Below are 17,624 nucleotides of genomic sequence, written 5' to 3' on the forward strand. Positions count from 1 at the left end.
GTATATATACATACAATATATTAGTAACATATTACAATATCAGTTTTAAATATTGCTATATTGCACTATGTCAATTATACTGTAATATTATTAGTAATATTACATGTAATATAAATATATAATTATAATATCATATTATTAGTAGTAGTATTATATTGCATTACTATCTTACATAGGATTTGTGCTACTTTAGAACAGTAAAGACAAATATCACTTAAGTAAAATAAACATTAAATATTAAATAACCAGGGAATATTGGATCCAATGTGTGATCCAAGAGAACAGCCAGCATAGTGATCTTGTTTGCTGTGTACTAATCTTGTTGAGTTTCTAATAATAATAATAATAATAATATTAATAATAATAATTTTATTTATTACTCGCTTCTCTCCTTTCTGCTCATATATTATACTATGCAAAATACATTATCCAGCTCACTGACATGTAGCCTATGACAGAGGAATGAAATAGGAGCTTACAATTTGTGTTTGCATGTCAGCATGGCCTCAGCCACAGGCAACTGATGTGTCACATTTGCTCCGTTTATGTACTGCATGATCCGGCCAACCACATCCAAGGAATCTGAGGAATAATAATAATAATAATGTCAAAGGCTTTCATGGCTGGAATCACTAGGTTGCTGTGAGTTTTTGGGGCTGTATGGCCATGTTCCAGAAGCATTCTCCCCTGACGTTTCGCCCACATCTATGGCAGGCATCCTCAGAGGTTGTGAGGTCTGTTGGAAACTGGGCAAATGAGGTTTACATATCGATTACAGCTTTTAAAAATGTTTTGTGTATATATGCTTATATGTTTTATGCTTTAATGTTATGTTGTTTATTTTATTGCAGTGTGTATTTTATTTTTATTGTAATTTGTTGTTCGGGCTTGGCCCCATGTAAGCCGCTCAGAGTCCCCGTTGGGGGAGATGGTGGCGGGGTATAAATAAAGATTATTATTATTATTATTACTATTATTATTATTATTATTATTATTATTATGGAATGTCCAGGGTGGGAGAAAAAACTCTTGTCTTCAGGCAAGTGTGAATGCTGCAATTGGCCACCTTGATTAGATCTGAATGGCCTTGCAGCTTCAAAGCCTGGCTGCTTCCTGCCCAGGGGAATCCTTTGTTGGGAGGTTTTAGCTGACCCTGATTGTTTCCAACAGACTTCACAACCTCTAAGGATACCTGCTATAGAGAATGCTTCTGGAACATGGCCATACAGCCTGGAAAACTCACAGCAACCCAATAATAATATATCCCACAGGCAATGTCATTGTTGTTATTAATGTTATTTCTATGCCACCTTTTCCCCATGAGGACTCAAGGCGGCCAACAACCTTATGTTGCAGAAAAACACCGAACCATTGGTTTTACTAAGGTCAGATGGATGGAGAATGTTACAAATTCTGAGATCTCCACTAGGTATTGGGATCTAGACCAAGGCAAAACAAGTATCAAGCCAAGAGATTGGTGAAGAAGACAATCAGAGAAGAAAGCACTATCAACAATGAAATATGGGTGGTCACGGATGTGGGAAGCATTACTGCCAACATATTACTGTCTCTCTGCTATCACTGTTTGTTTATTTGTTTATTTATTTATTTATTTATTTGCGACATTTATATGCCGCCCTTCTCACCCTGAAGGGGACTCAAGAGCGGTTTACAAGGTATATATTACATACAATATATTATATTATTAGCATAGTACAATATCAGCATTAAACATTGCTATATTGCACCATACCACTATATCGTAATATTATTAGTAATATTACATGTAATATAAATATATAATTATAATATTATATTATTATTATTATTATTATTATATTGCATTATTATTATTATTATTATAATATAATATCATACTATCAGATATCATATCCCTAAACTATAACCTAGTTTGACCATGTGCATTTTGTTGCTGCTTCAAATTGGAAATTCCAATTTCAAGTTCCAAGGAACAGTGTCAGTGGCCTACTTGCACTGCTAGTTCTAGTGTATGCGATTGCTTTGGAGTTTCAAGCAGGGCTGTAGTCAGAAAAAAAATTCAGAGAGGGTTGAAAATTTGGGGGGGGGGGGGGGATCACGTTGAAGCAAAAAGCACAGCAGGGGGCAAAGCAGCCTTCAATAGCCTGCAGCTCCGCCCCTGTCAACCACCTCCACCAAATCTGGCAGGTGCTCTTACTGCCTATTACAGGGAAAACCAGCTGATCCCCAACCCATCTGAAACACAGACATGTGCTTTTCACCTTAAGAACAGACAAGCATCCCGAGCTCTGAGGATGACCTGGGAAGGAATCCCACTGGAGCATTGCAGTGCACCCAAATACCTGGGAGTCACTCTGGACCGTGCTCTGACCTACAAGAAGCACTACCTGAACATCAAACAAAAAGTGGGTGCTAGAAACAATATCATACGAAAGCAGACTGGCACAACTTGGGGATCACAGCCAGACACAGTGAAGACATCTGCCCTTGCACTTTGCTACTCTGCTGCTGAGTACGCATGCCCAGTGTGGAACACATCTCACCACGCTAAAACAGTGGATGTGGCTCTTAATGAGACATGCCGCATTATCACGGGGTGTCTGCGCCCTATACCACTGGAGAAATTACACTGCTTAGCCGGTATTGCACCACCTGACATCTGCCGGGAAGTAGCAGCCAATAGTGAAAGGACCAAGGCAGTGACATCTCCAGCTCATCCCCTGTTTGGGTATCAGCCAGCACATCAATGACTTAAATCTAGAAATAGTTTTCTAAGATCTACAGAGACACTTGCAGGGACACCTCAGCAAGCGAGAGTCCAAAAGTGGCAGGCTCAAACCCAGAACCTCAACCAATGGCTGATACCTAATGAGAGACTCCCTCCTGGGCACACAGAAAACTGGGCGACTTGGAAGGCGCTAAACAAACTGCGCTCTGGCACCACGAGATGCAGAGCCAACCTCAAGAAATGGGGCCACAAAGTGGAATCCTTGACATGCGAGTGTGGTGAAGAGCAAACCACTGACCACCTGCTGCAATGCAACCTGAGCCCTGCCACTTGCACAATGGAGAACCTTCTTGCAGCAACACCAGAAGCACTCCAAGTGGTCAGATACTGGTCAAAGGACATTTAATCAACTACCAAACTCACAAATTTTGTATTTTGTCTGTCTGTTTGCTTTGTTCTGTTAGAAATGTAATATAATTGACTGGTTGTCCTGACACGACAAATAAAAACCAAGTCTGGCCTCCTAAATGAGAGCATTCAACACCCCCCCCCCCCCCAAAAATTGGTTGCTTCGCTACATCGGCTATTGCTGCAAGTAATGACAGTGTGAATAAATTGTCAATATTTGCTTGAGATAGTGCTTGAAGTTCTGGAGGGACCCTTAATTTTTTGCATCTCATAGACTTAGCATGGGGATTTGGTTAACTAGTTAAAAATCATGAGTAAACCAGGTTTTTTTTTAACCTGAAAAATTGGGGGGGGGGGGTTGAACACCCCCCCCCCCCCCCCCCCCGGCTACAGGCCTGGTTTCAAGCCAAGGTTATCTATTGACAACCCATTCTTACCAGTTGCAGGTGGCTCAGACTTGCTGAAGAGTTCTCTCCAGGCGGTATCCAGAAACATTCCACTGTATCTGCTATCCACAATACCGATGTACTTGGCTACTGGGTGAGAACCTGCAGAAGGAGACAAGATCGGTTCCTATCATTTTCCTTGATAAGACCTATCAATCTAGCATCAAAACGGACATATTGGCACCAGGAAGCTATCTCTTCCCAAGCTAAAGGACTACAAAAATCTTAGTCATGGTCCTTTTGAATAATTTGTTTCAAACCATGACTGAGGCAAAGTTAACCCTACTGATTTGGCAATCTCATTCTTCAATGTAAGCACTTAAATGACCCCTTTAAGTCAACTACATTTCATGTTCAAGACTGGGCTTGTTCATCAACAAATGATGAACAGTACGTGTGAAAAAGATCTTGGAGTCCTCGTGGACAACAAGTTAAACATGAGCCAACAATGTGATGCGGCGGCAAAAAAAGCCAATGGGATTTTGGCCTGCATCAAGAGGAGCATAGTGTCTAGATCTAAGGAAGTCATGCTCCCCATGCTCTATTCTGCTTTGGTTAGACCACACCTGGAATATTGCGTCCAATTCTGGGCACCACAATTGAAGAGAGATATTGACAAACTGAAATGTGTCCAGAGGAGGGCAACTAAAATGATCAAGGGTCTGGAGAACAAGCCCTATGAGGAGCGGCTTAAGGAGCTGGGCATGTTTAGCCTGAAGAAGAGAAGGCTGAGAGGAGACATGATAGCCATGTATAAATATGTGAGAGGAAGCCACAGGGAGGAGGGAGCAAGCTTGTTTTCTGCTTCCCTGGAGACTAGGATGCAATGGAACAAAGGCTTCAAACTACGAGAGGAGATTCCATCTGAACATGAGGAAGAACTTCCTGACTGTGAGAGCCGTTCAGCAGTGGAACTCTCTACCCTGGAGTGTGGTGGAGGCTCCTTCCTTGGAAGCTTTTAAACAGAGGCTGGATGGCCATCTGTCAGGGGGGCTTTGAATGCAATATTCCTGCTTCTTGGCAGAATGGGGTTGGACTGGATGGCCCATGAGGTCTCTTCCAACTCTTTGATTCTGTGATTCTATGAAATGTAGTAGTAAAATGTAGTAGTAAAAAGGCAAAACCAAGGGTCACCTTTTAGGTTTTGTTTTGGTTATAGTTTCAAGCCATGGATAGTTGGATCTGTCACCTATCAAATAGGGAAGCCTTTACCTAGTGGAACGATAAGGAACCTCATGTAGTTCAGCCAGTCCGACGTCTTGTTTGCCAGTTGCTTGACAAAAAATCTCAAAATGGAACTGAGATAACTCTGACCGCCCACAGACACCACCTTCACGGGACGAGGCATGGAGGAATTGCAGTTGCAGCTGGCAAAGGGAAAGAACACAATGTGACTCTACTGATGCAAACATCTGTCCCTGATCTTGAAAGCAAAGAAGGTCACACACAAAACGCCCATGCTATCTATGCACAACCCATAACATGCCAAGGATCTGAGCTTTCTCCTTTGGAAAAATGGAAATGCCACTCTTATCCAGATCTGAAGTCCAATTTATTTATTTATTTGTTTGAAAACATTTATATTCCACCCTTTTCACCCTGAAGGGGACTCATATATACAGCAAACATTCAATGCCGGGACACAAATTCACATACAATACATAAACATTAAAAAAAAATTAACAAAATATTAAAATACACCATTTAAAACCGTCCTAGTCCACCTCAAATGTACCTTTTGAGTATGCCCAAGGAAGAATTAGAAAAAAAAATGGAAAAATTTTGTTTTACACAACAGTGGCAGCTCAAATAGTATATGCTAGATATTGGGAAACCCCAGATATACCTCCTTTAGAAGAATGGGAAAAATATATTATATATATCCTGATAATGAGCAAAATAACTGTATTATTAAGAGGAGAACTATTAGATTAACTTTGTTAATGAATAGCAACCAATGATTCAACAGCTTAATGTAAAATTAAACTAAAAATGTATATAGAGGATCCTATAAGATTGTAGACAAAGAAGAAGCGGATGTAAAGAAAGAATCTATGATATCTTTATATGTATTACTAGCTGTCCCCTGCCATGCATTGCTGTGGCCCAGTCTGTTGATCTGGAAAATAAAGTAATGAGAAAGTGTTGGTTTCTAATATATGTAATTTCTTTATGCTTGTGGGTAAACAGTATTTCTTGATGTTTCTTTGTCAGTGTTGATGTGGAGATTGTCTGGTTTGCCTACTCTGGAACATGCAACATATCATTGTCCTTCCGTAGGGGTCCCTTTCAAACCTATGATACTATATCTGTGTGTGTGAATCATATCTATCTATATCTATGGCTGGATGGCTCTTTGTCAGGAGGGCTTCTCTTCACACTGTCCCAGAGCAGCAGTTACTGCTGGGGGGAAGGTCCCCAATTGATGACATATGCAGGAGACAAGATGGAACTGTCCCCTAGACCCCTCTCTCTTCACTCTGGCCCAGAGCAGCAGTTGGTGCTGGGGGGAGGGTCCCCAACTGATGACATATGCAGGAGACAAGATGGAACTGTCCCCTAGCCCCCCCTCGCTTCACTCTGGCCCAGAGCGGCAGTTGGTGCTGGGGGGAGGGTACCCAACTGATGACATACGCAGGAGACAAGATGGAACTGTCCCCTGGCCCCCTCTCTCTTCACTCTGGCCCAGAGCGGCAGTTGGTGCTGGGGGGGAGGGTCCTCAACTGATGACATACGCAGGAGACAAGATGGAACTGTCCCCTGGCCCCCTCTCTCTTCACTCTGGCCCAGAGTGGCAGTTGGTGCTGGGGGGAGGGTCCTCAACTGATGGCATATGCAGGAGACAAGATGGAACTGTCCCTTGGCCCCCTCTCTCTTCACTCTGGCCCGGAGCGGCAGTTGGTGCTAGGGGAAGGGTCCCCAACTGATGACATATGCAGGAGACAAGATGGAGCTGTCTCCTGGCCCCCTCTCTCTTCACTCTGGCCCAGAGTGGCAGTTGGTGCTGGGGGGAGGGTCCTCAACTGATGACATATGCAGGAGACAAGATGGAGCTGTCTCCTGGCCCCCTCTCTTTTCACTCTGGCCCAGAGTGGCAGTTGATGCTGGGAGTAGGGGTCCTCAACTGATGACATATGCAGGAGACAAGGTGGAGCTGTCCCCTAGCCCCCTCTCTCTTCACTCTGAGTGGCAGTTGGTGCCTTGCGACTGACCAGGAGGACCTCTGTCTTGTCTGGATTCAACTTCAATTTGCTTGCCCTCATCCAGACCGTCACAGTGACCAGGCACCGGTTCAGGACTTGGACAGCTTCCTTAGCATCTTAACATACCCTAGTCCCTCTCAGTTTTAAATACTCTGTATATCTGAAGGAGTCGCACAAATGTCAGGAAAAGGAATCACATCTTTTACATTCCCAGGGCTTCAGAGCATCATCTGCAAAGCACAGCAGCCACGAGGGGGCTCCCAAGAACTGGAGAATCACACACCGAAGTCCCACATCATCTGAAACCGTGCTGTTTCCAGACAAACCAGCAAACACAGACAACATGATACTTTTGTTTTAAAGACGCCGAGCAAACCGTTAAAGCCCTTTGGGAGCCTGAGCATCTGCTTTTGCAGTCAGCTGAGCTCATAAAAAACAAACAACACAGGCTGATGAAGCAAGAGGGCTCAGTTTCATCAGCACCAGCATCTCTCCCTGCCTTTAGCAGAAGGTCATTAGCAGTATGCATTCTAAATAGTCCTAATAGGCACATTTCTGGGTTTTTCTTGATCTTTTTATTAACCATATTGTTTGTTTTTTCACCACTTTTCCACAAAATTCACTGACAATTGCATTAGCCAATATCATACTGAGATGTTATCAGAATTGCCTCATTTCCAAATGAATATGGGTGCACATATTCCCAGTCATAATTTCAGATAATCCCAAAATGCAGCAAAAAAAAATGCAGATGTCGACAGGATTCTTGGGGAGGCGAGGCCTACCACATGCATCCTAGACCCCTGCCCATCCTGGCTGGTAAAGGAAGCCAGAGGGGGTTTGGCAGAGTGGGTGAAGGTGGTGGTTAATGCTTCCCTTCGGGAAGGCAACATTCCAGCCAGCTTAAAACAAGCTGTTATAAAACCACTGTTGAAAAAGCCATCACTGGACCCCACTCAATTCGTCAACTATCGGCCAGTTTACAATCTCCCCTATTTGGGCAAAGTCCTGGAACGTGTGGTGGCCTTGCAACTCCAGGATTTCCTGGTAGACACAGATTATCTGGATCTGGTGTAGTCTGGCTTTAGGCCGGGACATGGTACTGAGACAGCCTTGTTCGCCTTAGTGGATGATCTTCGCCGGGAACTGGACAGGGGGAGTGTGTCCCTGTTGATTCTGCTGGACCACGGTATCCTTCTGGGACGCCTCACGGGAATGGGCCTCCGGAGTACTGCTTTGCAGTGGCTCCAGTCCTTCCGCGAGGGTCGCTCCCAGAAGGTGTTGCTAGGGGACTCCTGCTCGACCCCACAGCCATTGTACTGTGGAGTCCCGCAGGGTTCAGTACTGTCCCCTATGTTGTTTACATGAAGCTGTTGGGAGAGATCGTCTGGAGTTTCAGGGTGCAGTGTCATCTGTACGCAGATAATGTCCAACTCTGTTACTCCTTTCCACCTGCTACTAAGGAGGCTGTTGAAGTCCTGAACCGCTTGGCCGCTGTAACGGACTGGACGAGGGACAACAGACGGAAACTAAATCCAGACAAGACAGAGGTATTCCTGGTCAGAAAGGCCGAACAGGGCATAGGGTTACAGCCTGTGCTCGACGGGGTTACACTCCCCCTGAAGGTGCAGGTTGGCAGCTTGGGAGTGATCCTGGACTCATCGCTGAGCCTGGAACCCCAGGTCTTGGCGATGGTCAGGGGAGATTTGCACAATTAAAACTTGTGTGCCAGCTGCGCCCGTATCTTGGGAAGTCTGACTTGGCCACGGTAGTCCACGCTCTGGTTACATCCCGTATAGACTACTGCAACGCTCTCTACGTGGGGTTGCCTCTGAAGATTGCCCGGAAGTTTCAACTAGTCCAACGAGTGGCGGCCAGATTACTAACAGGAGCGGGGTACAGGGAGCATACTCCTCCTCTGTTGCGCCAGCTCCACTGGCTGCCAATTAGCTTCCGAGCACAATTCAAAGTGCTGGTGTTGACCTATAAACCCCTAAACGACTCCGGCCCAGTTTACCTGTCCAAACGGATTCTCCCCTATGAACCATCAAGGTTGTTAAGATCTTCTGGAGGGGCCCTGCTCTCGGTCCCACCATCCTCGCAATCGCGTCTGTTTGGGATGAGGGACAGGGCCTTCTCGGTGGTTGCCCCTCGGCTCTGGAACTCTCTCCCACTGGAGATTAGAACTGCCCCGTATCTCCTGACGTTTAGAAAACTGGTGAAAACTTGGTTCTGGAATTTGGCATTTGATGAGTGAGTCAATAACTCTTGACCACACGGACGAATGGCGATGAATTGTGACTTCATTCTGCCTTATGTAATTATATGATTGTATTTTAATGTTTAGCCTGAAGAAGAGAAGGCTGAGAGGAGATATGATAGCCATGTATAAATATGTGAGAAAAAGCCACAGAGAGGAGGGAGCAAGATTGTTTTCTGCTTCCTTGCAGACTAGGACGCGGAACAATGGCTTCAAACTACAAGAGAGGAGATTCCATCTGAACATTAGGAAGAACTTCCTGACTGTGAGAGCCGTTCAGCAGTGGAACTCTCTGCCCCGGAGTGTGGTGGAGGCTCCTTCTTTGGAAGCTTTTAAACAGAGGTTGGATGGCCATCTGTCAGGGGTGATTTGAATGCAATATTCCTGCTTCTTGGCAGGGGGTTGGATTGGATGGCCCATGAGGTCTCTTCCAACCCTTTGATTCTATGATTCTATGATAGTGTGTTAGTGTATTATGAGATGTGATGTTTTAAACTATTGTTTATGAACCTTTTGTTGTGAACTGGACTGTGTCACTCTGCGGAGGTTGAGAAGACAAGTATATAAAAGTTCTAAATAAATAAATAATAAATTAAAATGCCCATATATGTATGTATGTATGTGGTAGAACAAGTGTGCACCTACCCTGCCATTTGTCCTGCACATTGTTCTCCTTTCTTAATTACACTGTATTTTAGGGCCAATTTCCCAGATCTGTTCACTTATAAAAGCTAATAAAGAAAACACAGAGGTGTCACTGACACATCATGGGGAACTCACTATCGTTGGATCCTTATGAGGATCGCCGAGAGAACTGCTTGCACTTCAATGATGGAAGATGTACAAACCACGGGCTTCTTCTGGTCCTGAAGGAGATCGGCTACATACTGTTGGGGAAAAGAAGGTGATTAGGAATCAGCCTTATCCTCTTTGAATCAGTGAATCACTGGCCATATCACTGGATAAAAGGTTGGTAACTGAGCACCCGTGAGCACCTTGGATACAAGCTCAACACACCACAGAACAATTGAGATGATGGAAATCTAAGACATGACTTGGGCTTGGCCCAACAGGCAAGAGGGAAAAAAAACCCAAAGTGCATTGCAACAACAGACATGAAATCCACTCTCTTATATCATGTTTTGAGGACTCCAGCCACATGCATTAGTATTGCCAAAGGCTTTCATGGTTGGAATCACTGGGTTGTTGTAGGTTTTTTGGGCTGTATGGCCATGTTCTAGAAGCATTCTCTCCTGACGTTTTACCTGCATCTATGGCAGGCATCCTCAGAGGTTGTGAGGATGCCTGCCGTAGATGCAGGCTAAATGTCAGGAGAGAATGCTTCTAGAATGTGGCCATACTAGCCTGGGCAATCCATGGTTCTAAAGTACTTACAAAACTAAAGTTCTGGTGGTGAAAATTTCAGAACTCTAACAAAACTTTCAAAATTTAATTATTCATTCATTATTGGTGATTTTTATGATAGAACCAATTAGGAACTGCCATTTATAATGAAATTTTGAGAGTTTTGTTACAGTTCTGAAATTTTCATCACCAGAACTTTAGAATCATAGAATCAAAGAGTTGGAAGAGACCTCATGGGCCATCCAGTCTAACCCCCTGTCAAGAAGCAGGAATATTGCATTCAAATCACCCCTGACAGATGGCCATCCAGCCTCTGCTTAAAAGCTTCCAAAGAAGGAGCCTCCACCACACTCCGGGGCAGAGAGTTCCACTGCTGAACGGCTCTCACAGTCAGGAAGTTCTTCCTAATGTTCAGATGGAATCTCCTCTCTTGTAGTTTGAAGCCATTGTTCCGCGTCCTAGTCTCCAAGGAAGCAGTTTAGTTTTATAAGTACTTTAGAACCATTTAGAACAGTGCTTCTCAACCTTCCTAATGTCAAGACCCCTTAATACAGATCCTCAAGTTGTGGTGACCCCCAACCATAACATTATTTTTGTTGTTGCTTCATAGCTGCAATTTTGCTACTGTTATGAATTGTAATGTAAATATCTGATAAGCAGGATGTATTTCCATTCACTGGACCACATTTGGCACAGATACATCCAAATTTGAATACCAGTGCGGTTGGGCAGGGGATTGATTTTGTCAATTGGGAGTTGTAGTTGCTGGGATTTATAGTTCACCTACAATCAAAGAGTATTCTGAACTCCATCAACGATCGAATTTAACCAAACTTGGCATACAGAACTCCCATGACCAACACAAAATACTGGAAGGGTTTGGTGGGCATTGACTTTGAGTTTTGGAGTTGTAGTTCACCTACATCCAGAGGGCATCTGGACTCAAACAATGATGGATCTGGACCAAGCTTGGCATGGATACTCAATATGCCCAAATACGAACACTGGTGCAGTTTGGGAGAAAATAGACCTTGACATTTGGGAGTTGTAATTGGTGGGATTTATAGTTCACCTACAATCAAGGAATATTCTGAACCCCACCAACGATAGAATGGGCCCAAACTTCCCACACAGAACCCCCATGACTAACAGAAAATACTGTGTCTTTGACGACCCCTCTGACACCCCCAGGGGTCCCGACCCCCAGGTTGAGAAACACTGATTTAGAACAATGGATTGACCAGGACTAGGCCATACAGCCCCAAAACCCTACAACAACCCACAGTGGGACAAAGAATTTCCAAAGAAGGAGAAGGAGAAGGAGAAGAAGAACTTTATTTTTCTACCCCGCCTCCATTTCCCTGAAGGGACTCGGGGCAGCTTACATGGGGCCAAGCCCAGACAGAATACAGTTAAAATAAAGCAAAACAATTAAAACATAAAACAGCGTAAAACAACATAACAATAATAGCTAGCAACAACAATAACAGCAGACTAATTTTGGAGGGCGGGAGGGGATAAGTGGTTTAGTAATGTGGATAACAATGTATAACAGCATAGGAAATATCATGGAGACAGAGTAAATTAACAGGATCAGTTAATATAGTATAAGATATCAGATTGAGTGACAATTCAAGTTATAATACAGGTCATTTGTCATAGGAGTCGTCAATCAAAAGCACGACGAAACATTCACGTCTTTAATTCCTTACGGAATGTGGCTAGGGAGGGTGCCAGCCTAATCTCCCTGGGGAGGGAGTTCCAGAGACGGGGGGCCACCACTGAGAATGCCCTCTCTCTCGTCCCCACTAGCCGTGCCTGAGACGGGAGCGGGAGCGAGAGAAGAGCATCCCCGGAAGATCTTAAGGACCGTGTGGGCTCATAAGGGAGGAGGTGGTCGCGCAGATAGGCAGGCCCTGAACCGTTTAGAGCTTTATAGGAGATAACCTGCACCTTGTATTGGGACCGGAAACTTATCGGCGGCCAGTGGAGCTGTTTAAACAGGAGAGTTGACCACCATCTCTATAACTCAAACCTCAGATAGTCAACCTAGGTAAAGCCTCTCTCTCTCTCTACTGAAGTAGAGAGTATTTTTTTAGAGCGGAAAGGGGGGATGATACTACTATTGGTAAAGGTAAAGGTTTGCCCTGACATTAAGTCTAGTTGTGTTTGACTATGGAGGGTGGTACTTATCTCCATTTCTAAGCTGAAGAGCTGGTGTTGTCCGTAGACACCTCCAAGGTCATGTGGCTGGCATGACTGCATTGAGCAACTTTACCTTCCCGGAGAAGTGGTACCTATTGATCTACTCGCATTGGCATGTTTTCAAACTGCTAGGATTGCAGAAGTTGGGGCGGATTCGAACTGCCAACCTTCTGATCAAGTTCTGCAGTTTAGCCATTTAACCCGCTACGCCAATGCAGCCCCCATTATACTACTACTACTACTACTACTACTACTAGTAATGCTTACATTACAACTGCTACTTATACTTGCAAGGGGAGAGTGGGCGGGACTAAACGCCAAAGTTTTTCAAGTCTATCTAGAAGGTTCAGAAGCTGTCTGCTCAGGTGCAGAAACTATCATATGTGCGTATTCACAGTTGACCACAATGGGAAACTCCATGGTTTCACAGTGATGTGGCATTAGGGGCTGTGCGGTGGTGGTTGGCGTGGAGGGATAGGTGTGCTGTTGTTGTGATGTGTGATGATGAAAAGAATTTCATTTCGTTGAACAATGTACAGTGATTATAAAGCTATTCTATTCTATTCTAGAGACATGAGACACAGCAACCATTAGTTTCCTTGTTACCTGACCCTGCCAGTCAATAGCATTCACAAGGATGATGTTTTCTGGAAGCGCTGCATCCGACACTAGGATTTGATTCAGCTGATCGTAAACAATCTTCCGAGGAATCTGTTGGGGAAACGGTGTGGTTTTTAAAATATACATAACCCTGCACTCAAACCGATAGCACTATACCGATAGTTTTGTTCTTTATTTACAAAATAAAGTTTTGTTCTTTATTTACTGTCCTAATTTTGGAGTTTTTTAAATACTGGTGGCCAGACTTTGTTCATTTTCATGGTTTCCTCCTTTCTGTTGAAATTGTCAACATGCAGTAAATAAAGAACAACACTCAGAAAACAGGGGAATTCCAGACATGAAACAATAGGGCCAACTAACACCTCCCAATAAAGAATTCCCCCAGGCAGAAACCAGCCAGGCTTTGAAGGTGCAAGGGCATTCGATGCTAATCAAGCTGGCCAACTGCAACCTTCACACCTGCCTCAAGAAGACAAGAGTTCTTTCTACCACCCTAGACATCATTCCACAGATAGATAGATAGATAGATAGATAGATAGATTAATGCTTCGACCAATGGTCATATGCATTTACAGAAGCAGCATCAAATAAACATCTATACAGAACACTGTAAAATCCAACCATTAGAAGTAGGATGCCAGCAGGTTAAAACAGGACATACAAAATATACATTGTGAGGTGCAGCAACTCAAATGCAACATGTGCTGGGAGTTACGTATTTACCGGTAGAAAGCCAATATGAAAATTTGGTCATTTAGGAAAAAAAAGAGAGAGAGAAAAGAAAAGAGAAAAAATAAAAAATAAGCTAAAATAACAGTATTAGTCTAGCGTCAATACAAAACATTGTAAAATTCAACAATATTGTTGCAACCCAGAGCAGGAAACTGGACCTTCAGACAACAATCCACCACACTTGGCTTCAGGAAAGCAATCCTTTTTTATTGATGAAAGAGGAATACAAAATAGAGGAAAAAATGCAAAAATAAAAAGCCACAGTGAAAATCAGCAACAAGAAATGTCCATAAACAAGATCATGAAGCCCACAGCAAAACTGCTGAATCCTGGAACCTGTTAGCAAATCACTAACCGTACTTAGGACAACTAGAAAACCTCAGAGGAACAAGGCTACTTGAATCAGGAGACCTGCAAACGCTGGCACATGAATCTGGAATGATGCCTGGTCTGAAGCTGTATTCAGAACAGGCATATTTAAGGCCAAGAAATCTATTGCGAGACACGCCTGAAGATTTTGTTTGGATTTCTTTCAATCTGGCTGACCTGCGTAAACATTGGGATTCTCCCCAACTCTGCCAAATCTGCCCCCGCCTATCCTCATTAGGCAGGCCAGGTGCCTGATTCTCTGGAGAGCTAAAACTGGGAGGAAAAGGGAGTGAACCGTCTCCGTTTGGCTCGGAATGTATGTTCCCATGGGAATCTTGACTTTTGCTTTCCAAGGCTGTAGAATTTTCACTACTCAAACCATCATCATCTAAATTGGTCTCAGCATTCACATTGACATCTACATGGACATCAGGAAATACAATCAGAGAATCAGGTCCAAGTTCACACACAGGCTGAACCCCAACAAATATATATCCCACTTGTCTAGTTTACAACAGATCTCACAACCTCTGAGGATGCCTGCCATAGATGTGGGTGAAACGTCAGGAGAGAATGCTTCTGAAACACAGCCATACAGCTCGGAAAACTCACAGCAACCCACACATGCAATTATTTGGAACTAGAAAGGCCCAATGCTACAGCTGGTAAGGGATTGCACTATTTAATGCAAACTGAAGCCCTTGCTCCCAAAGTGAGGCCAGAAGAGGTTAAGCCACAGTGACAGAGACTTTAGATGCAGATTACCTGTGTGCTGTGACCCAAGTCAGGCGACCTTTCGCTGTCTGAACTGTTGGTCCTTTCACTGAGTGGTTTTGAAAGCTGTCGCTCCTTGAGAGGGGTGCTGCGCTTCTGTCGGGGCGTGTGTGTGGCACTGTCCATTTTGCTGTCACAAGTAGAGGACAGACAATATTAATCCCACAAGTGCAACGGCAAGTTGACCACGTGTTGCACTCCAGGCTGGGAAATACCTCGGCACATAATCACCATACTCAGGTCCAAGTTAAATCAGCAAAGCAGTTGAAGATTATATAAAAAAGAAGTTTAGCAAAAATAATAATATAATTATTATAATAATAAAACTTTATTTATATACCACTCTATCTCCTCGAGGGGACTCACCCAGATAACATCACAAAACATATAAAGTAAAAAAAACGTAAGATTAACAAAACAAAATATAAACATAAAAATTGTCGCCATAACACACATATTAAAAGAATCCTGCCCGTTCAAGGCAATTAAAAAAATTAAAAAGGCCGGGCCAAGATTTCTGCAAGCCCAAAAATTCTAGGGGGGGGGGGGGGGAATTAAGTGCAATGCTATGGCAGCCAATAATAATATTAGGTGCGGGTCTGTAGCTGGATTCCTCTTTGTAGCCCCATTTCTCGAGGTTGGCTCTGCATCTCGTGGTGCCAGAGCGCAGTCTGTTCAGCGTCTTCCAAGTCGTCCAGTCTTCTGTGTGCCCAGGGGGGAGTCTCTCATTTGGTATCAGCCATTGGTTGAGGTTCTGGGTTTGAGCCTGCCACTTTTGGACTCTTGCTTGCTGAGGTGTTCCAGTGAGTGTCTCTGTAGATCTTAGAAAACTATTTCTTGATTTAAATCGTTGATGTGCTGGCTGATACCCAAACAAGGGATGAGCTGGAGATGTCACTGCCTTGGTCCTTTCACTATTGGTTGCTACTTCCCGGTGGATGTCAGGTGGTGCAGTACCGGCTAAACAGTGTAATTTCTCTACTGGTGTGGGGCGCAGACACCCCGTGATAATGCGGCATGTCTCATTAGAATCATAGAATCATAGAATCATAGAATCATAGAATCATAGAGTTGGAAGAGACCTCATGGGCCATCCAGTCCAACCCCCTGCCAAGAAGCAGGAATATTGCATTCAAATCACCCCTGACAAATGGCCATCCAGCCTCTGCTTAAAAGCTTCCAAAGAAGGAGCCTCCACCACACTCCGGGGCAGAGAGTTCCACTGCTGAACGGCTCTCACAGTCAGGAAGTTCTTCCTAATGTTCAGATGGAATCTCCTCTCTTGTAGCCTGAAGCCATTGTTCCGTGTCCTAGTCTCCAAGGAAGCAGAAAACAAGCCTGCTCCCTCCTCCCTGTGGCCTCCTCTCACATATTTATACATGGCTATCATATCTCCTCTCAGCCTTCTCTTCTTCAGGCTAAACATGCCCAGTTCCCTAAGCCGCTCCTCATAGGGCTTGTTCTCCAGACCCTTGATCATTTTAGTCGCCCTCCTCTGGACACCTTCCAGCTTGTCAACATCTCTCTTGAATTGTGGTGCCCAGAATTGGACACAATATTCCAGATGTGGTCTAACCAAAGCAGAATAGAGGGGTAGCATTACTTCCTTAGATCTAGACACTATGCTTCTATTGATGCAGGCCAAAATCCCATTGGCTTTTTTTGCCGCCACATCACATTGTTGGCTCATGTTTAACTTGTTGTCCACGAGGACTCCAAGATCTTTTTCACACGTACTGCTCTCGAGCCAGGCGTCCCCCATTCTGTATCTTTGCATTTCATTTTTTCTGCCAAAGTGGAGTATCTTGCATTTGTCACTGTTGAACTTCATTTTGTTAGTTTTGGCCCATCTCTCTAATCTGTCAAGATCGTTTTGAATTCTGCTCCTGTCCTCTGGACTATTGGCTATCCCTCCCAATTTGGTGTCGTCTGCAAACTTGATGATCATGCCTTCTAGCCCTTCATCTAAGTCATTAATAAAGATGTTGAACAGGACCGGGCCCAGGACGGAACCCTGCGGCACTCCACTCGTCACTTCTTTCCAAGATGAAGAGGAAGCATTAGTGAGCACTCTCTGTGTTCGTCCACTTAACCAATTACAGATCCACCTCACCGTAGTTTTGCCTAGCCCACATTGGACTAGTTTCCTTGCCAGAAGGTCATGGGGGACCTTGTCGAAGGCCTTACTGAAATCCAGGTACGCTACATCCACGGCATTGCCCGCATCTAGCCAGCTTGTAGCTCTATCGAAGAAAGAGATCAGATTAGTCTGGCATGACTTGTTTTTGATAAATCCATGTTGACTATTAGCGATGACTGCATTTGTTTCTAAGTGTTTGCAGACCGCTTCCTTTAAGAGCCACATTTACTGTTTTAGCGTGGTGAGATGTGTTCCACACTGGGCATGCATACTCAGCAGCAGAGTAGCATAGCGCAAGGGCAGATGTCTTCACTGTGTCTGGTTGTGATCCCCAGGTTTCGTATGATATTGTTTCTAGCGCCCACTTTTTCCT

The 17,624-nt window shown here is 44.1% G+C and overlaps 1 protein-coding gene across 2 annotated transcripts in view; it reads right to left on the reverse strand.

Annotated features, from left to right (window-relative positions):
* The window catches only part of PACS1 (phosphofurin acidic cluster sorting protein 1), a 103,566-nt gene that overhangs the window by 23,650 nt on the left and 62,292 nt on the right, over positions 1-17,624 (reverse strand). For both annotated transcript variants that reach the window (XM_067472456.1, XM_067472455.1), the window contains exons 13-18: positions 15,103-15,241; positions 13,222-13,326; positions 9,826-9,932; positions 4,795-4,949; positions 3,574-3,684; positions 480-582 (exon numbers count right to left, since the gene is read on the reverse strand). In XM_067472456.1, coding sequence (XP_067328557.1) covers positions 480-582; positions 3,574-3,684; positions 4,795-4,949; positions 9,826-9,932; positions 13,222-13,326; positions 15,103-15,241 — 720 coding nt within the window. The remainder of the gene's footprint in view (positions 1-479; positions 583-3,573; positions 3,685-4,794; positions 4,950-9,825; positions 9,933-13,221; positions 13,327-15,102; positions 15,242-17,624) is intronic.

This window comes from Anolis sagrei, chromosome 12 (assembly GCF_037176765.1).
Source record: "Anolis sagrei isolate rAnoSag1 chromosome 12, rAnoSag1.mat, whole genome shotgun sequence".
In the NCBI taxonomy this organism is placed as follows: Eukaryota; Metazoa; Chordata; class Lepidosauria; order Squamata; family Dactyloidae; genus Anolis; species Anolis sagrei.